The sequence below is a fragment of the Magnolia sinica genome, chromosome 3 (assembly GCF_029962835.1).
Source record: "Magnolia sinica isolate HGM2019 chromosome 3, MsV1, whole genome shotgun sequence".
Lineage (NCBI taxonomy): Eukaryota > Viridiplantae > Streptophyta > Magnoliopsida > Magnoliales > Magnoliaceae > Magnolia > Magnolia sinica.
The window spans coordinates 121,889,847-121,911,258 of record NC_080575.1 but is presented as its reverse complement, the minus strand read 5'-3'; the positions used below and the strand labels follow the sequence as shown (position 1 = coordinate 121,911,258).

At 40.3% G+C, this 21,412-nt stretch overlaps 2 protein-coding genes across 4 annotated transcripts; one reads left to right on the top strand and one right to left on the bottom strand.

Annotated features, from left to right (window-relative positions):
* The first annotated feature begins 915 nt into the window (after positions 1-915).
* On the top strand, positions 916-9,390 carry LOC131241048 (xylan O-acetyltransferase 1-like). Its single transcript, XM_058239678.1, has 5 exons — positions 916-1,260; positions 2,690-2,864; positions 6,384-6,559; positions 6,859-7,017; positions 8,553-9,390. Exons 1-5 carry the CDS (start codon positions 947-949, stop codon positions 8,887-8,889), a joined length of 1,161 nt encoding a protein of 386 aa, XP_058095661.1. The 5' UTR covers positions 916-946; the 3' UTR covers positions 8,890-9,390.
* A 459-nt stretch (positions 9,391-9,849) lies between these two features.
* On the bottom strand, positions 9,850-20,948 carry LOC131241047 (uncharacterized). 3 transcript variants are annotated; one of them, XM_058239675.1, is made up of 6 exons: positions 20,804-20,948; positions 13,227-13,440; positions 12,017-12,557; positions 11,748-11,909; positions 10,433-10,620; positions 9,850-10,338 (listed from the first exon to the last, which is right to left on the bottom strand). In XM_058239675.1, exons 2-6 carry the CDS (start codon positions 13,338-13,340, stop codon positions 10,132-10,134), a joined length of 1,212 nt encoding a protein of 403 aa, XP_058095658.1. In that variant the 5' UTR covers positions 13,341-13,440; positions 20,804-20,948; the 3' UTR covers positions 9,850-10,131. The 3 variants fall into 3 exon arrangements, with proteins under 3 accessions (XP_058095658.1, XP_058095660.1, XP_058095659.1); XM_058239677.1 differs by having other exon boundaries at positions 10,433-10,611; XM_058239676.1 differs by having other exon boundaries at positions 20,722-20,886.
* Between the last annotated feature and the right edge of the window lie 464 nt (positions 20,949-21,412).

Genomic DNA, 21,412 nt, shown 5'->3' with positions numbered 1-21,412 from the left:
TCGCTTGACAAATCAGCCTGCCAAGTGTACTGTAGAAAGATAGGTATACCATGTACCGGTTCTTCTCATCTCACTAATCACCCTAAGGCACGAAATCATGTAATTTCCTTTTAATTGACCATAATAACCTCCATCATCAGCTTTCTCAAATAAGCGAAACAAATAAAATCAAGATATTTAAAACTACCCCATCAGGTAAATGAATTCAAAAACCTAATAAAAGTAGCCAAAGGTGTCATTTTCAAACCTGGTGTACTTTGGGTGTTTCCGAAAAATGGCAGTGTAATAAAAGCAGGCTGCAATGAGATGATAATGGTTACTCTTCCCGGCGTGTGCCAACACCTCGCTTGTGTGAGGAGATTTGGGCTGTTCATCAGGTGGGCCTCACTTAGTGCGTTCCATTTCCTGAAGGCCAAGTCACTTGGTGGACCACACATTCACAGTTGAATGTGAGGACGCGATCAATTTCTTTTGACCCTCCTTGTTTTCAGAATGCTTGAGACTCAACCATGCAATGACCTGACCAGCCTGATTTTTTTGCCACAACACGTATGCAGTGGGACCAGCAGCTGAACAACCTTGATTTCACACACTTGCTTCGTTGGCACGTTTGTAGGTAGTAGGATTCTGGAATTTCTCGACTATTATATATTTGTAGGGCTTCAAGATTGCCAGGGTGACAAAAATTGCTCAGTGACCACATCTCTACCATCCTATAAACTAACCTCTCTCCATCTCTCGCTCTCTCTCACCACATCTCTACCATCCCATAAACCAATCTCTCTCTCTCTCTCTCTCTCTCTCTCTCTCTCTCTCTAACACAACCATGGACACCTCTCTCATCAACAAGAAATGGATGATTTGCACCTTCATGAGCTTCCCCGGCTTACTCATCCTCATCTTATGTCTCAAGCATGGCGGCTGTGGGCCATGTGGCGCAGGCCTTATGTCTTTCGCGGACCTAAAGATGCCATCTGAGAACATTAACATCAGCATCAACGGCACCAGGGAGTCGATGAAATCCAACATGAAGTTATCCCAAACACTACATGGAATCTATGATGATGCGTCAACTAGTGGGCCACATGGGATGTGTGACATCTTTGATGGGAGGTGGGTCTATGATCCAACGGCTTATCCTCTTTACCAAGCAACGCAATGCCCGTTCCTCAGCGATCAAGTGAGTTGTCAGAAGAACGGACGGCCAGATTCCGAGTACGAGAATTGGAAGTGGGAAGCCAGGAAGTGTAACATTCCTAGGTAGGTAACGAGGGGTTAGTTTTCAAATGATTTCAACCACATTTTGAAAACCTTGATGAATCGATTCGGCTGAGTTAACTCAACTCAGTTGATTTTAGCTCGATTTTTTTTTATAAATATGAGAAAATTAGATCAAGTTTTCAGTAGTACCGACATGAACTAAAACCATGGATCATCCCTTTGATAACCTTACCATGTGCCATGTGAACAATTTATCTAGTAAGATGAGATTAGCCAAGTCCAAACTCGTGTATGGTCGTGCCCATCTACATGATGGCACGTGTCCCTCAGGTGGGCCACACTACCTTTGCTGAAAATTTAGGCTCGTTTGTCAAGTAGACCACAGAGAAAACAAATGAACAGAGAAAAAAAAAAAAAGCATTTTAGGCTTCCATTTGTTTGTAGACTGTGGCCCACCTTATGGTGTAGCTGCCTGATTTTTGGGCCAGAACATCTGTATGGTGTGACCCAGTTAATGGACTGATCTGATCATGCAATCATGTGCCGGTATGTATATTGATTGGGCTCTCCATTGTGGGCCTGCCTGATTTTGGGCCGGAATATCTATCCAGTGTGACCCACATGATGGACTGATCTGATCGTGCATTCGTGTGTGGTTGTGTATATGGGTGGGGCTCTCCATGGGTGGGGACTTCGATCGCCATCTGATAATATGTTTTTATAGTCATTCTCACTGCATTATGTTAATTATTTTCAGTTTTAATATTTAGTAAGGTGGATGGAGAATGATGACATACATCCGGACGTATGTGACTTCCCATATGGTCGAGCTTCTATGGTTGACGATGTGATGTGTGTGTGAAATCCAAACCGTGCATCAGGTGCATCACCTCATGTTATCCCAAATGTCAGGCGGATACAAAACTCAAGTGAGCCACACCACAGTGAACATTGTAAATTCATGCCAAAAAACTGTAAATTCGTGTGGGGTAGCCCAACTGAGTTATGTGATCAGGAATCTCTTCATCCAGTGGGTCATGTCTGTTAACTGGATTGGATGGTGGGTGGGTGGGTGGGTGGGTGTGTCCCTTCATCAAGTTGGGTCCCACACAAAATATGAAAGTTTTGATGGTGAGCATCCCCTCCACATTGCTCCCCCTTGTCACCTGTTGTGTGGCCCACCTGAGTTTTGAATAGACTGATTTTTGGTGGGCCTAACATTGGGGGAGGGAGGGCGATTTGATGGACCGGTTGAATGGAGAAACATGGCCCGCAAACAAAACGCTAGTGTATGTCGAATCCAGACGGTGGGCGATTTTCATCCTTTCCATTTACTGTGACCTACTTGATGAGTGGATTTGCCTGATATATCATCCAGGATAGGCTTAAGTCCATCCCTATCTAATGAATGGCCCGGATCTCTCACACGTGTTGTTAGTGGTGTTGATTGGTTATGTTGCGATGAAAGGTTTGATGGGAGGGAAATGCTAGAGAGATGGAGAGGAAAGCGTATAATCATCGTAGGAGACTCGCTCAACAGGAACCAATGGGAATCTCTCTCTTGCCTCCTCTACTCCGTACTCCCTCCCACACGTGTCTACGTCAACGTGCGACGAGCTGTATACAAGGTCTTCCGAGCCATGGTAATTCTCTACAATCCTTAGCATCATTGATCAAAGATAAACGTATGTTATATGAGAAAAATATGCTATCCATACCATTGATCTGGTGGGCCCCACAGTGGATTTGGCATCATCAGAAGATTTCCCCTTTCGATCAATGGCCCACAGAAGATAAGAAAAAAATAAAGAAAACACTTAGAAGAGAAGGTCAATTGATGGATGCCCAGGATCTTCCAACCAAGATGAGCTTTGAAGCATCCCCAATCCATGGTGGAGCCTATCAGGGCAACGGTTGGGATTAGGAAGCGGATTGCGTACTGAGCAACTCATTACGCTAAGCGTACTGAGTAAACTCTGTGGGGTTGACGGTGATTTATGTATTTTATCCGGTATGTCCAACCATTTTACAAGATAATTTTAGGGCCTTAGCTCAAAACCGAAGCATATACAAGGCTAAAATGGACCACACCACAGGAAACAGTGTAAATTGAATTTCTACAGTTGAAAAATTCGTAAAGGCCACGGAAGTTTTGGATCAAGATTATATTTGTTTCCTCCCTTCATCCATGTTTTTTGATCTTATGAACAGTTTGGATGAAAAATAGACATCACTGTGGGGCCTAGAAAGGTTTCATCAGTGGAAATCATTATTTCCACGGTTTCCTATGGTATGGTCCACTTGAGATTTGTATGAGCTTCAACTTTTGGATCAACGGCTAAAATTAGATGGAAAAACGGATGGAAGGTGTGGATAAACAATATAAATTAACAGTGGGCCTAATTGAATTTACTTAGTACTTGAGAGCGTAGTGAGTACCTCCGTAACATTCACTGCTGGCTAAACTATTATAAGTAAAGCTGAAGTACTGAAAAGGGAATTTGATTGTATTGGCCTCAATGTTTGGTCAAATCCCCTAAAAAGATTTAACCGTTCAAATATTTTAAAGGTGGCCTTCTAACAAGCTTTGGAAAATCTTTTAAACCAAAATGCCTTTGTTCTTGGTTCAGTAGTTATACGGTTTTATAATGAATAGAAAGTTACGTCATATTTAATGTTAAGAATGTGATATGGACAAAAACCTTTTTTGGGCGTGGCCAGACCCAACTCCTGGGGCCCACATTAATGTATGTGTATAATCCATGCCGCCCATCCTTTTTAACGTACCATTTTAGGGCTAGGGCCCAAATATCAGCCTGATCCAGAGCTCATGTGGGCCACATAATAGAAAATATTGGTGACAGTAGCACTCACTGTTGAAACTTTCTATGCTCATTGTGATGTATGTTAAAAGTGAACAATGCCCAAGTCAAAACTTTTTGAGCCCTACAACGAGTTGGCCGAAAAGGTGAATGGAACAAATCATCCCATTGTGAGCCTTAGGGTATGGTACAAATGGCTAGCTTTTCATTTGGTAGTAAAGGAAGTGAACATGTAACATGACAACTACAACCTATATAACAGGATAACTACAACCCATATAACTGGACAACTATGACCCATGACAACTACGACCCATATAACATGAGAACTACGATCCATATAATAGGACAACTACAACCCATATAACAGGATAACTGTGACTCATATAACAAGACAATTGCGACCCATATAATATGACAACGGTGACCCATACAACTACGACCTATATAATAGGACAACTACGACCCATATAACAAGACAACTACGACCCATCTAACATGACGATCACGACCCACATAACATGGCACTTTCTTTTCTTTTTCTTTTTCTTTCTTCTTGTATGTGTTTTTGTTTTCTGCTATGTGGGGTCTACGAGTGAATAATTCTTTCCATCTATTATGTTGGCAACTCTCCATGGACCAAAAGAGTCCAATGTTGGTTAGTTCTATCACATACACACACAACATTAGGCCTTAAAAAGTTCCAATAGTGGGACTTTGTTTCCCTCAGTACGATCCACTCGAGACTCGGATCTGTCTCATTTTTTAGGTCATAGCCTAAAATAACATAGAGAAGGTAGTGGACAGCGTGGATTAAATATATACATCAAGGTGGGATCCACGTCACATGGCAACCTCAACCTTTATAAACTCCACACGCCACATTACAACTATGGCCCATATAATATGGTAACCACAACCAATATATCATAACAACCATGACCCATATAACAAGACAACTCCGACCCATATAACAAGACAACTGTGACCCATACAACTGCGACCTATATAACAGGACAACTGCGACCCATATAACATGACAACTGTGACCCATATAACATGACAACTACAACCCATATAATAGGACAACCATGACCCATATAACATGGTAAGGGTTATGGTTGTAATGTGGTAATGGTCGTGGTTATAATGTAGTAAGGGTCATGGTCGTCAGGTTGATGTAATTAATAACTTGATTATTTTTAAATAATATGAGTCGATGCCCACAATAGGGTAATCTGTTTCATCCACCTTGTCGGTCAGCTCCCCATGGGACCAAAAAGTCTTGACATGGGTAGTGTCCACTTATAATAAACATCATAGTGAGCCTAAAAAGTTTCAACAGTGGGTGTCACTGTCACCATTGTTTTCTATTATGTGGCCCACACGAGCTCTGGATCATTCTAATATTTAGGCTCTAGCCCTAAAATGACACAGCAAAAAGGATGGACGGCATGGAATATACACATACATCAATGTGGGCCTCACGAGTTGGGCCTTGCCCACGCCCAAAAAAGGTTTCCGTCCACATCACTCTATCAGCGTTAAATATGATGTAACTTCTTATTTACTCAAAAATCATATAACTACTGAACCAAAGGACAATAGCATCTTGGTCCAAAAGATTTTCCAAAGCTTGTCAGAAGAACACTTTCGGAATATTTGGAAGGTTGAATCTCTTTAGGCAAAATGGATCAAATTCCCAACCCGAAAAGGTAGAGCCATCAGCCAAGTACACGTGGCAGAATGATGTATCAATCTGATCCATCCATAAAGTTAACCCTACTGTGCATGATAAACGGTTAAAAACAAACATGTATTGGATGATCCTATCCATCTGATCGGTGATACCTAAAGTAAGGGTAGGAAATGAAAATGGTTAAAGGTCAAATATACAGTTGGCGACGCGGATTGCCTGCCACACCCGTCCTGCCGTCGAAAACTAGGTGGGGCCCACCGTGATGTTTGTAAAAAATCCACCCCGTCCATCCGTTTTGCCGGGTCATGTTAGGATATAAGGCCAAAATTGAGGTTGATCCAAAACTCAAGTGGGTCACACGAAAGGAAACAGTAGAGATTGAAAGGCCACCGTTGAAACATTCTTGGGGCCACAGAAGTTTTCTATTATGCTAATATTTTTGTGTTTTTAGTTCATACAAGTGGTAATGACCTTATGAACGGTTTGGATGACACAAACGTCTGACCCACCTGATGAGTCCATGACCACTGTGTGCCCTGCCTGGTGAGTGGCATGACTATTGCCACATGTGCACATGTACTGCTAAGTCAGAAGTAGTCCATTGATGAGATGAACGTGTAGATCGGCTTGTGTGTGGACAGGACTACAATTGTACGGTCGAGTTTTTTTGGAGCCCATTTCTTGTCCAAATGGAGGAATTGAAACAGAAAGTGATGAAGCTGGACACTATTTCAGCCTCGGCCCAGCAATGGAGAGGGGCAGATATCATGGTTTTCAACACCGGTCATTGGTGGGTCCACCGTGGGAAGCTGAAAGCGTAAGTCATCGTACATCCAATCCAGACCATCTAAATTGCTGGCCCATTTGTGAATGAAGCAGAACCCCATAATGCCTGCTAATCACATGGTGGTGAGCATCTGATTTTGCCAGTTGGATTCGGACCACTCATTATTTTACATTGCCGCCAATTGGATGGTTACCATTGCTTGATGAGTATGATTTTCGAGCGACGCTCCATCCACAAGGTGTCCTACAGTTTGGACAGTCTGGATAGTCGTATACGGATACCACATGTAAGAAGATGAGTCTCGTGAATAAAAGAGAGAGATATTGCAGGTGGGATTTCTTCGAGAATGAAGGGAAGCTGGTAGAGAATATGGAGGTGGAAACGGCGTACGAGATAGCCATGAAAACGTGGGCCCACTGGATTGATCACAACGTGGACCCTGCTAATACAACTGTCTTTTTCAGAAGCATCTCACCTGAGCATAAAAGGTAGAGGTAATTTTGCATTATCTGCCGTTGATCAATCACTTCAGGGGCCATAGAAACACATGTAACACATGGGCCTGACAAAAACCAATCCATTCCACGGACGAGATTCTTTGTAGGGCGTGGGTTACCAAACTTTAAAAGGACGAGGAGTGTCTGATATATGTACTTGAATCATTTTGGACCGATGATACTCCCAATTGATATGACTCAGGCCCCAAATATGAGCAGGGCTGTCCACGGGTCAGGTTCAGTTCAGGTACCATACTCGCGTTATCCAGGTTCGGATCTTATCCAGGCCAGGTTTTAGTTTTTAATACTCAGATACCAACGGGGCATCATGATATAAATTTGAACTTGGGTTAAGGAAAAATAAGAGCATTTACATGGTTGGGACTATCCACCGGATGGATTAGATTGCACACAGATGGGCAACTTTGAAACGTGTAGCCGTAGGGTGTGTAAATGGAGTCTCTTACATGTGATGGGGGAATAGAAACGGTTTCCATCAACAAGATACTTGTACCTGTTTGGAAAGCAGATTCCACTTGGACCAGGCTAGGACCCAGCCCAAGTTGGCCAGGATGCGGTTGTAGAGCCCTAAGCCATGGCCTTGGCTTGGTCTAAACCCTAACAGGCTAAAGAGTCCCCGGTGCTGGTCCTGAGTCTTGATGGCTGAGCTGCGCTAGGACTCATCTAAGGGTGTGCTGGATCACAGCCGGGCTAGGTCCGGTCTTACAAGTTAGAGATTATTTGCATATATGCTACTAGACAATTAGTTTTGATTTTCATGATCATCATACTTTCTAGAGTAGAAAAGTCTTTTTTGTGGCACACCTGTGTCAAATAATATCATTCATTTGGCAAACATATGCCCCACTTAATTATCCACTATATGCACAAAGTTAAATGAGTTCCTCAATGTATAATTTTGGATAGCTTATAAGTCCTTGTACACCTTTTGCACGGGAAAGAACTTACCCGACAAGGAATTTCGCTACCTTAAGACTGTTATAATTATGGCTGCCATTCACCAGGGCTTCAGTCACGGGCTCCCCCATCATCAGGTTACCAACCATCCCTCATAACTTACGAGTGTACAAAAGCTCTTATTTTATTATATATACATTAGTATATGACCCTAGCCTACATTACCAATGAATATATACCATAGAGTAGAAACTAGGGCACCAGGCAGGGTCTGGGCAATGTCTAATTGGCCTTAGCTCAGATTAGTTATCTAGCCCTAGATCTCAAGGCCAAGCCTAAGCCCAGTCCTCTAGCCAAGTTAAACAGGAGACCTGGCCCTTCTGGGTCAGGTCACCTGGGCAGCCCGGCCTATTGCCTCCCCTAGATTTAAATGACTATTTTGGAAGGAAAAAGGTTTGTCCTCGTAGGACTGCAATCCAACAGGACTTTTCTTTAGTTGCGAAGACTTGGACTTTCCAACTCCCATTGGATGGAGGCGTGGACCACAATAAAAGGACACAAGGCCCAATTGAGAGAGCTAAACCAGGCCTGTTTTGCTATACTTGCAGGGGGAAACAATGGTGCTACAACCAAACGCAACCAATCATGGACAAATCCTATGTGAACCACTATCCCAAGCGCATGATAGGAATAGCAGAGAGTATACTTGGAGAGATGAAAATACCAGTCAGGTACTTGAACATCACAAAGCTATCCGAGTACCGAAGAGATGCCCACGCTGCACTGTACACGGCAAGGCAAGGAAAGCCACTGACGGAGGAGCAGAGAAGACAGCCCAAGGCCCATGCCGACTGCAGCCACTGGTGCCTGCCTGGCCTGCCGGATACATGGAACACACTAATGTACGCCTCTACCGTCCTTGAAACATCTGAAGAGATTTTATAGTCTCTCTCTCTCTCTCTCTCTCTCTCTCTCTCTCTCATTAAACCACCCACCATCCATTCATTTTGGTGGGGCTACCCTGTTTGCTAATCATTTTTCTTTGTTCATATGAAGTCATGACACATGCGATATAGAATATAGCTAGAAATATTTGATCAAATATATGATCAATGAATTCCCTGATGAATGTGGACCATCAGCTAAAGCATTCATTGGCAGACCACAAAATGGACAGTTAAGATAGCCTGATATGGGCAATACTCAATTACCCATAAATAATGATGTCCATCAGATGGATGGTCCGGATCATCCAAATGTAGGTTCAACCGGGTGTCCATGTAAACCCAGGAAACTCCACCAAATGGCAGAATCAGACTAGCAAGTCCGCTATTTTGTGTTATTACCCTACAACGCTAGCACTGAATCCGACTAGCAAGAGCTCAAGGATAGTAGTTGCAATTCCAAGTACAATGCAGAATGTATCTAGCAAAATCTACAATGTCTGATCAGTTCAATGCCGCCCCATCCACTGATTATCCATATCATTCATATGTTGGGTCCCCATGGATTAGAGATAACCCAAAAATCTCTCCCGATCACATGATCCTAGGCATCCTGTCAGGCGCACCTTTTTCCACATCTTAAATGCACCAATCCGCCACTCTGTTTACAATCTAAAATGGCCAAGACAATCCAATTGGGAGAGATGATGGGGCTTGATCCACTACCATCCATAATGGGGGAGTGTTTGGAAGAAGGTTGCAATTGTTGGGTCGAAAGAAAAACACCATTTCTTTCACTCTGAATCTGCCCATGGTGACATCTAAGAGCCAACAAAATCCAGTTCCAAGTCCAACCAACTCCGGCAAGAGAAGGTTTTGACATATCAAAAGTAGCTAGTGCATCAACTAAAGGCAATAGCAAAACAGATTTATACACTGAAAGACATGATAAAACAAACTCTCCAGCTAACATCCACAAGTGGAATATGATAACATTAACAATGGTGTCTGAGTTGTGTGGTCGTGAAGTAAAATATCTAAGAGAAATCAGTCATTTCACCTCTTTGTAAAGACTATTCCACCAACCATTAACCTTATATTAAAGAGTCCGTTGATCTCTTAATCTCTAAACAATTTATTTATCTGCACAAGAAAAGGTTATGCAGCATCACGGTCATATGAACGATGGCTGAATAACCAGTTGGGTAGAGCTCAGTTACTTATAGACTGCTTGCCTTTTTATTTACAAAAGCTCCCATTCAGATTCATATGAATCATGTGTTCCTGATTTCTTTGGATCCAAATCAACAATGACAGTGGAAGATGTGGAAATTAACCCCTTCTGTTTGATTCCTGTATTGAACTCACCAGTCCAAGTTGCCATTTGCCTGTCGTAGTCGCGTTTCTTCGCAAACCGTAGTTTCGAAGAAAAAGCGTCCCGGAGTTTTTTCTAATAAAGAAGAACATTGATAGTCAAGACAGCTTATATCGGTTGTGAAAAACATTCTGTGGTGTGGTCGCATGCGTGTGAACAAGATGATTACCTTATATGATCCTTTTTTGCTATTCTGACGAGATATTGAATGTGCTCCGTCCTTCACTTCTGCATCGACAGAGTCATCTTCAAATTTCACATCCTCAAATTCTTCTTCACTTTCGGTGCTTGGCTCAAGAGCATCAGTAGTCTTGGATGCTTCTTCCCAATCAAAATCAATCGATCTTCCTGTAACAGCTGCACTAGTATCAGTTGACAAATTCTAAATTTAAAGTCCCTATGCATATTTCAGCATCAAGGTCTTAGGTTCAAGCCCAGCCTTAAATAAAATTTTAAAAGAAGAAGTAGAAGGGGACCTACCCCATGTTTGTAATTGGATGATAATTTCCATTTATTTCCTTAGGCCCTACAGGCCTGAGGATTTTTTTCTTTCGTTCTTTTTTTTTTTTTTTCAAAAGATTATTTCCGAAGTATCTCTTCCACACATTCCTAAAAGATACAGCACATTCCGAGGAACACAATTTGTTGTGAGTTCGAATCAGATAATACATCACATCAATGTGAAACATAATTAGGAGCAAAGCCCTAAAAGAGCATAACCCTATAGATTTGAATATTAGGAACACAATTTGATCAATAAGAGCATTAACATGGTCGGGTCCACCCAACGGATGGATTATATTGCATAGATGTGTCACTTTGATACATGCATGGTGTATAAACGGGCTCTCTTTAATGCTTCTCTTAGAAAACCTCATTTTGTTGTTAGAATTATCGAACATAAATTTTATATATACAAAAGTGCTATTAAAACTAACTGGACCCGACCCGAACCGACTTGACCCAACCAAATTTTAACTGGGCCCATGTAGATGGACCCAACCCGAATCCAATTGGACCCGACTTTTAAGAGGTCCGAAAGGCAAGAACCTGAACCCTGATTTCTTATTGGGTCCGAGAAACGATACCCACACCTGCTAAAGTCATTCAGGCCCATCGGGTACCCATGGGTCCAGGTACTGATTGATTTTGGGGTTTAAAAAATTGAGAAGTTGGAATCCTATTCCAACAAAAGGCCCATGTTTTAATTCTCGGGCAGAGGGTGGTTTGCAAATTGCAGGCTTACCAAGTCCAGCTAGCCATCACATTTTTCAATCATTTACCTATTCCAAGCCCATTTCCCAGCATCCAACAGCCGTTTCTGGATTCCAGGCCCATTTCTCATAATCAAATTCCAGGTTGCCAAACATGACTGACAGGATCCAATTCTCATGGAATCCAATTCCTGAAATTGAATTCTTAAGTAATTCCCAAATTCCAGGTTGCCAAACAACACCAAGATATGAATTGTGCAACGTGTATACCTGTTTCAGGAGATGCCAAAACAGTGTCTAGCACAGCAGGTTCACTTTGTTGATCATGTCCATTTCCTGAAGGTTCCACCATAGACCTAGTCTTTTGTAATTTCTCATGTCCCTTTCCAGAAGACTCCACCAGAGACGATGTCTTGAGTGATTTCCCAGTGCCTGGCATAACATCAGTTAAAGGCAACCAAGCAACACAAGCACGGGAAGCAGACAAAGAAATAAAGAAAAAAGACAAGGTAGTAAAATAGGGAAGGGAAAATGAATACCAATGACATCGGTTGACATGACATGGCCCAATGGTACTGGCCGATTTTCCACAACTTCGTTTCCATGGGATGTAATTAGAACGACCGATGCAGATGGGTGGACACTTGAAAGATCAGCAATATCTGCAACTACCTCTGAAGCATTAATATGCATGCATTCCACATTTTTTGGGTAATTTTGTGTTATCACATCAATTGGAATCAAAACGGATTTCTCAGTCAGAGCACCACATTCATCTCTGTGATTCACTTCTTGTGGTTCAGCCAGGAATGGTACAGAACTCGAATCTTTTCCAGAAAAAACAACCACTTCAGATTCAGTATGTAGCATTGTCTTCTCATTTACAGGACATTCTTCGAAACCTTCCTTTGTCTTTTTATACATCCCAACATCAATGTCATAAATTAATGATAAGTCAGAAACTGGTACTTTAACAGAAGAGGCAGGCGGGAGAAGCAAGTCTTGCACTACTTCTGCACAGAACTTACGAACATTTTCACAGCTTGTTTGCACCTGGCTTTCAACATACTTAGCTTTTTCCTGTCCAAATAATCATTTTAATTCTTACAGAGAAATCATACAATCAATAGAAAGACAAACAACCAGTTTTTTCTTCTTCTTTTTGTTTGTTTTAAAGACCACTGCCATGTTGTTTTATTAACTGCCTATAAGTAGGCCATTGATCCAAGGACGCAGATTGCCTACAACCAGAGACTGCAGGAAGCCTTGACATAGCCTAATGAAAAAATGTCATGTGCACGTGTCAGCCTCGGGCCTTGCAGTGAAAAGCACATATTCCCATATGTGAAATGACCTTTTTGCCCTTTTCACAGCAAGGCCTGCATTGACATGCATGCATTGCATTTTCATGGGCCACATCAAGGCTGCAGGAAGATTCCTGAAGCCCCTGGTTGCAAGCAATCCACGTCCCTGATAGAAGGGCTAGGATATTCCAATACAGAAGACTTTTGGGGCATCCTCCATCAGGGTGCACCCATCAGATCAGGGTCCATCACACACCATGGAGCCCACTGAGAGGGCCAAATTCTGGGTCCTATAATTCCACATTATCACTGCATCCCATAAAAATGGCATGCTATCAGGAACAATTAAGAGAGGGCAAAACTCCGTAAGTAACAAGTGGACTATAGAAGAACCACCTCTCCATGCTGCCCCGAAAAAGGGTATTGAACAGAAAGATGAATATACCTGAATCATAATACCATCCACCTCCTGGTACACATCCTGGCATATAGCTTCAAACTTCTGGTATATGTTTCCAACCCAATTTATCCCTTTAGATGTCAAATCCATCTCGAACATATATAAGCTTCCCTTAAACGGATTGTAATCTTCCTCCAGTCTCGAGGGAATATAAACAGAGTACACCTTCGCTAATTTGTCTCAAGATGGCACTCCACACCTGTGCACATCAGATGACAATTCAATCAGACTAAACATGAACTGGGACTACAACAATTTGTTTCTCCAGCTGAAGCAATTCTTTCTTGCAAGAAACATATCAAGAGATGCAGATACTGTCCAAGAAAAAATGCATACATCCACCAAAGCACTTCAAAGTGAAAATGAATTGACATGCTAACTGAAACTAGTTCACTTGAATGCTCCAAGGAGGATTATTGCAAAACCCAAAAAAAAAAAAGCAACCAATCGAAAAAAGATGCCAGCATCCATTTTCCAATAACATGATAGAGAGAGAGAGAGAGAGAGAGAGAGAGAGAGTATATTCGCCATTCTAATTAGAGAGAGTATATTCACCATTGTAATTAGCGCACAATAATTGTGCTGGACATCAACTGTTCACAAACTTCCCTTTGTAGGTAATGCAGAGGTCTAGAAGGGGGCCTGGCCGTTCTAGTATGCGAGTCGTGTTGATAATCATGCATTGGCCGGTTCCCTTCAACTTTGAGCAGCCAACAACTCAGGCATGACATTTGACGTGTTTGGTTGTTTTGTGCTTAGCAGTTTGCCCTGCAACTGCCAACTGCCCCTTCATGACCCTACTTTGCTTGCTCGCACGTAATGGCCTAGGCTTGGGGTTAATATTAGGAGGGACCATGTTAGCATGTGAGTGGTGTCAATGTGAGACTCTACCATCGCTGGTTCCAAGAGCCTGAGTAATAGAGGGAGGTTGATGTCTGATGGAGGCTGATTTTAAAGCTTTTGCTGATCTACAATTTAAAAGACAACCTCAAATTGTTGGGAAAAATGCCAAAGATAAAGATGATGATAAGGATTATGATGAGAATTTAAAAGAAGAAAAAAGTACAGAAAAGATGTCAAGTGCAACATAGGAAGAACCAAACCCAGATGAACAAGCAGAAGGAAAACAAGGTTATAAAACGCAGCTCATCGATCTTGTTTCCTCGAACTACAGCTGTGGAAATATTTGAACTATGCTTCCAATCCATCCCCCTTCGTAACCTTATGATTCTTAGATGCATCTCCCCATAAAATCGCTTTCACCACTTTTACTGTTGGCCTATTTCCTGTTGCCTCAACTAAGCCTCGAAAAAGTAGGTGGTAACCTTCCCAAGAAGCATGAATCACTACCAGTTACCTCACTTGCAGACATCCTCCCTTTTATCAAGAAGAGCTGCAGAGTGTCATAAAGACTACTTTCAGGTGGAGTTTTGGAAAAACAAGACACAACCCCCTAACAGTATCCTAGACAACAATTAGTCCAGGTAGATGGGTGGAGCAACCATCTCACCATAGGAAGAACGTGCACTCATTAAGGATGCTTTACACTTTTATAATGGGAATTCCATTGATACAGCCAATTTATAATCCAGGACTAAAAATAAAATACTCTATGAGGAGATTTGAAATTTCATGAAGATGGCAATGATTTTCATAGCATAACTTCATAGTAAAGTAGAACTTTGAATGTAAACAGAAATTGGGAAAAGAGAAGGTGATGAGGTGTTCCTCAAGTCCTCTTGCAACAGGTGGACATGGCAATCTTGGATTGGAAAGAAGCTCCTAACATGAAAATAAAATGCCATGTGAGCCCCAATTTGAAATATTCAATATTGGAAGTCCTCCTCCTTTTCTTTCTGTTTGCTTTTCTGATACTATAGCTACCCCTCTTTTCTCTACTCTCATTCGCACTTAAGATGGCAAACCTCATATGACAATATTCAAGGAAAAGAAAAAACACAAACTGTCAAACCTTCATTGTTAAGTTTTTTTTCCAACAGAAACCTACTCCGGTCTAGTTTACTTTAAACAGCTGCACCAAAATCCCTCCTCTTCATTAAGAGTATCTCTAAGCCCAGCTCTGAGTTTAAATGTTGTGAAATGTGCATGAAACAACCACATGTCGTTATGTTACAGGTATATTTACCATTTAAAAACAAAGTTACAGGTATATTTCCTCAGTTCTGGGTCTGGCAGTAAAATATTTCTAATAATCATTGGAGACACAAGGAACTTGTATATTTGTCTGTGGAAGCACATGCTACATTTTCACATGATTTATGTACCTCCCAGGCAGTTCTGAATGTCGATAGCATATCAGCCGATACATCCATATTGTATCGGTATCAGGCTGGTATGATACGTGATATAGGGTCATATCGGCCTGACCCAAAAAAATTGTACAATATCAGCCCGTATCAATACCGATATTTCGTATGTGCATCGGTCAGACCAATACAACTATATCTCTTCACGGGCTCCTCAAAACTCCCCTTTTTCCTTCTTTTTTCAAGTTTTACCTTCCACCTAACTATTGTAGGGCCATTTCCAACCAAATCCCTTTAAGAATTGAAGATCAAAACATATTATTTTGGATCAAATTGAAGAATAAAAGTGCCGGATGCAATTTTGAGGAATCCAAAAAAGAGGCAAAAATCATTATTTTTTTTCGAAAAATCCAACTGTAAATGATGCGGACATCAGTAGTGCACCCTTTAGAGTGTACCAGATGAGGAGGCATCGCCGACAGAGTACCAGAGCAGAGGAGTTGATGTGGATGGATGTTGGGTCCATCGGACGATGGACCCATTTTCTGACATGCTACGAGTGCAGGAGCAACATAATCGCACCCTGACCATAGATTCATGGGTCAAATTTCATACCCCACCACACAAGCGTTCTAGTTTTAGGCGTTTTTGTTCTTTTTTTCTTGTTTCAGGGGTTTTATTGCACTTTCTTTATTTTTCGTCTTTTTGTTATTTTTCTTATTTTCAGAAGCTTCAGTGCACTTTTACTTTTTTCATAGCTTATATATACGTTGTGAGAAACTTTATTCTCATTATTATTGAATGAATAGAAATTCGTATTTCTTTCTTCCTCTTTATTCAAGAGATTAAGGTTTCAGAATTGGCCTTTGAGTATTGAGGATTCCACTCCGATTTCAGGTTTCCTTCTTTTTAGATTTTCGAGGTGCAGAAAAAAGGTAAGAATCATCCTCCTCATTTTCTTTTGACGACAAAAAGACTTGTACTTTCTTCATCTCGAACCCTTCATTCTTCACTCCTTTCGTTCCCTCTCTGGATATCCTCTTTCTAGTTTGAACGGAAAAGAGAGATGGTCAGTCATTAGAATTAGATCCAAACTTGACCATGAATTGACTTATGCTAGATATGGGATATCCTCATATCCCTAGGTCCTCCATTTTTACTGTTTACGCAATTTTATGCTTAAGAGCATGATCCTGATGAAATAACCTCATCTTTGTGTTGAAATTTACCTAATCTCTTTGATTGGAAATGGTTAGCTGATTTGTATATTTATTTGAACATTCTTTAACCTGATTATACATGATCTAGGATTAGATCATCATATGTCCCTGCATCAATAAAAGGTGTTGAATCAAGCTCTTAACCCCAAATCAACCAATTCTTGTTTGATTTGGGGTTGTTTTCATTTTTTACATACATTTTTTCAATTTTTCAGCAATTTGCTTAATTATTGTAAATTTTCTTCAAATCCTTTTCTAAATCAAACATGAATAACCATGTTCCAAGTCTAGATGTACAAATTCATGTGTAGGAAAAGTAGTTTGGGGCAAAAAAAAAAAAAAAAAAAAACTTATTTTTCTGTATTTTCAGGCTATTTTTAGCCCTTTATGATAATTTTGTATTGTTTGAACTTAGATTTATTTTCCTTGAACATGAATCTACCATCCTATGTGATGTAAATTTTAAAATGTATTTTAGGCTATCTTCTGGAAATTTTCAAAAAAAAAAAAAATCAAAATTTAATTTGGGACAATGAAACATCAACAATTTATAGCCAAAAGACTCAACATCATAGCTTACAATAGGTCAATTCGACAAACAACTTTCTTACCAAAGAATGGTCCAATACACCATTGAATACATGTTCAAACCACAAAATATATGTGTGTTAGATTCTTGGATGTCTCATTTTTTTTCCTTTTTTTCTAAATATTTTTCCTGTATTTATTATTAATATTATTATTATTTTGCTCAAAAAATTTTGTTCAATACGGACTGATATTAACATGCAACATCATATCATATTGGTCGTTAGCTTGGCCAATACGCTCACCGATACCGATATTCAAAACCATGCCCTCAGGGCTGCATTGAGAGCATGAATGGCATAAATGTATCAATGATGAAGAATCAAACTATAAAATACTCAATTACTCATCATATCAAATGTCAAAATAGTGTCATATAAGACTTTTGTCACTGCTTACCAAAATGCCATATTTCTAGTTAGCAACATAGAAGTTTTTTCAAGAAATACAAGATATGATTTTAAACCATGGTTGCATTTTGATTTACTGGAAAATAAAGGGCCAGTGCAAAAGCTTCCAACTTAAAAGCTTTAGAACCTATACCAATCAAAATCAAGATTCTATGGGAATCACATATGAACCCTAGAATGTCTTCTTGTCGAAACTCAAACAGACACCAGACATACAAATTATCATAAAATAACCAACATTAATGCTTCTAACATTAGTTTATTGCTACTACTGCATGAAAAGGAACAATGATTACTAGTACCATGATCGCCAACCACATTACCTGAGTACAGCATGGCAATGGTACAAACATGACTTTGGTCCAGCTTTTGCATTCGAGCAAAAGTGCAGCACCAAATTTTTTTTTTAACATTCATTTAATATTAGAGCCTGGCTATGGACCCAAGCTCAGGTAGTACAACAAAATATCCCTAAATTAGAAAGACAAGATGATGGTATGGTCTTATATCATGTAATATATAACATATTGCTATAATATACATAAGCATTATGGCGTATGATAAACACACCAATTCTAAGTGTTCCATACTTGCAAACCTTTTAGGACATATTTACTTCATGTCTCTTACAGATGGCATACCCAATATGTGTATATGATAAATATGTATAACCTAATTGTTTTTAGGTTATGCCCCATCCCAACAAGGTACCCAATGTCATGTTGACAGGTGTAGAGTTGGCATGTGTTGTTCTACAAAGATGTGACAGCATAGAAAGCTACAAAAGTAGAATATCTGCAGTAAGATAGAAAACGTGCAAAACAAGACACAAGCAATTAGTTCAAAAAGCATATCTAAAAATCATCTACAAGCAAAGCTAACCTCAAATGTGAGATTATAGTGAAAGAAGGCATTCCAAGAGCTAAATAGATTTAGGGGAATCCTTTTCTCTTTTGCAATGAGAGCATTGGGCAAGCTTTTGTTATAGGTAAGCTTTGGGCAAAGCTTTTCTAATAGGTAAACTTTCTTTTATAGGTAAGCTTTGGGCAAGCTTTCCTAATAGGTAACCTCTGGGCAAGCTTTTCTAATAGGTAAGCTTCTTCTTCTTTTTTCCTTTAATATATAGGTAAACTTTGGAGAAGCTTTTTTGTTATATATAGGTAAGTTTGGGCAAAGATTTGCTGTAGGATTTATTTCTCTAGGTAAGCTTTGGGCAAAGCTTTCTTGGAATGATTTATTTCTCTTTCTAATGCTTCAACTATTCTTGCATTGAAAATTTTTTACATCAAAAAAAAAAAAAAAAAAAACACACACACACACACACACACACACAAAGTCGGCCACAGATTCCTATCCATGACCAGTCATGCCACAGCACTTTTCATCAAAAACCATAAGTGAATCCATATGATGAAACTCATCATGCTTTTCTTGTGAAGATCAATTACACACTATCGATTAAACAAAAAAAAAATTTATCTAAAACAACAATATATGACTAAATTCATTTCTCCAAAAGGTGTAACATTCCCCCAAGTGAACAGAACAAAACCACCTAACTGCCGAGTGGAATAAACAAGTACTGCAAGACCAGCTGCCCAACTGCATAAAACCCATGTCTGCAACATTTTAGCCATTTTTACTAATACTTCTATGCTCAAGGGAAAAAACAGGGCTAACCCAGGAACCGATGTTGATAGCACAAAAGGTTGAACTGAAATGTGTTTTCCGACATCCTGCCATGATCAAACCACAGGTGGGCTAACTGTCATAGGGTTAATCACCCAACTCAAAGTTTCACACGTCTCTGCATGGGTGAGTAGTGGTGTGGTTCCAGTTTCCAGCCCCTGGCAACTCGCACTCCCAAACTGGTATTTAAATCAATGTTATACATAGCAAGTGCTAACCTGGTACGTGTGCAGGACATCTGGACAGCACATAAGGTGGCCCCACCGTGCAGATGACCTTGCAAAAAAATCAGGCCAGATCTCTACAAAAACCAAAGGGCATAATTATTTTTTTTTTTCCAAAAGCCCACATTCAGCATGCAGATGTGAGACCTGATAAGTAGAACTGCCTAATTTTGTACCAGGACATCTGCACAGTGGGCCCACCGGATGCACAGTTGAGATGCCCCCCACACGTCCAAGGTTACAAATGTCTGTCTAACTGACATCTAACAACACAATCAAGCCCTATGCACCAGAACCAATAATATTATCATGTATCATTACTACTCTCTCGACCATGGTCACTCGCACATGGTTGGTTCAATCCACAGGGTTCACGATCAGCTACAATCTGAGTCAAATTAAGATAGAAATAGCTTAAAAACTCACTAATTAGTCCACATCATTCAGTTTGCACTTCAAAGGGGGTTTGTCGAACATGGGAATTACTACGTTTCAAAGCTTAAAACATACAAATTACGCAATTCAGTCCATTTCCTTAGATATCGCAGAAGAAAGGTCCTACCAAAAAAAAAAAAGGATAAAAAAGAGGTATCTTCAATAACTAGCCATTACAAGGTGCAGCGAACCTTCGTACCAACACAATTTATGGGTTTTAGTGATTCTTTTACCTCAAAGCTAAACAGTTTCTATAATTCAGCAGCTATAATTTACATAGAAAAAATCCCAAATTTCTAGGGTTTTATGATCAATTTACAAACAATCGCATGGGATTCATTTAATGTTTTTGCTCTATATTTTTACTCAGATATTCATAGGTTAAGCACAGCAAGCAAAATAGTACCTCAACAAACAATTTCGGGCACAAAAAACCGCCTTCTCTCTATAAAATCATGAAAAAAAAAAACACAAAATCGAGAACTTGATCAACGATATACAGTAGTGGATCATCAAACGAAAAACCCCAAATCAGAAACACTAAAACAAAGCAAGATATACAAAGAAACAGAGAACAAAAAAGTTAGAATCGAGAAGAACATGCAACCGTAGAAGATAATACAGTGCTTTTCAGGTTGTGGACTTACGGATTCTATAGATAACGAAAATCCCAGATAAATATATACAATTGAAGAGAAAGGGAACCCAAATCAGATGAAGAAAACCCACCACAAAAAGAAGAAGACTGAAAATAGCCCGAAAATTTCACAGCTTGGAGCTGTAGAAATAAAAAATAAAACAAAAATAAAAGAACGGAAGGGAGAGGAGAGGAAGAAGAAGCGAGAAGAAAAAGAAATCCTTTATAGTATTGGATATTAGAAGATGTTTGCTCCCACACGCGTGTTCCCATCCACACGCATTGAAACACGTGTGGAAGATCTGAGCTGCCCATCAGGTGGGATAAACTGTTTAGATCCTCTGGACTAAAATTTAAGCCGGATTGCGCCTTAGGTGGGCCACAGAATACAAAACTATTGGACGGCCAAAAAAATTTCGTATAAACTTCCGTTTACTTTGTTCGTCGTGGCCCACCACGTATGGCACGGCTTTCATATCAAAAGATCTAAATAGTGTAGCCCATCTGATGGAAGGTTCAGATCTTTTGCACCGGTTCCATACTAGCACGTGGATGGCAGTGCTCCCATAAGCGTGTGGAATTAGCAAGCCTCGTCAGTGAGGATTTAAAGGCAAAGTTTTTTTTGCGGCCAATCAAATATGCGAGGAAAAACTTTTATACTCTGGCTGAGAGGGATGCATGATGCGCAGCCCAAGTTTTTA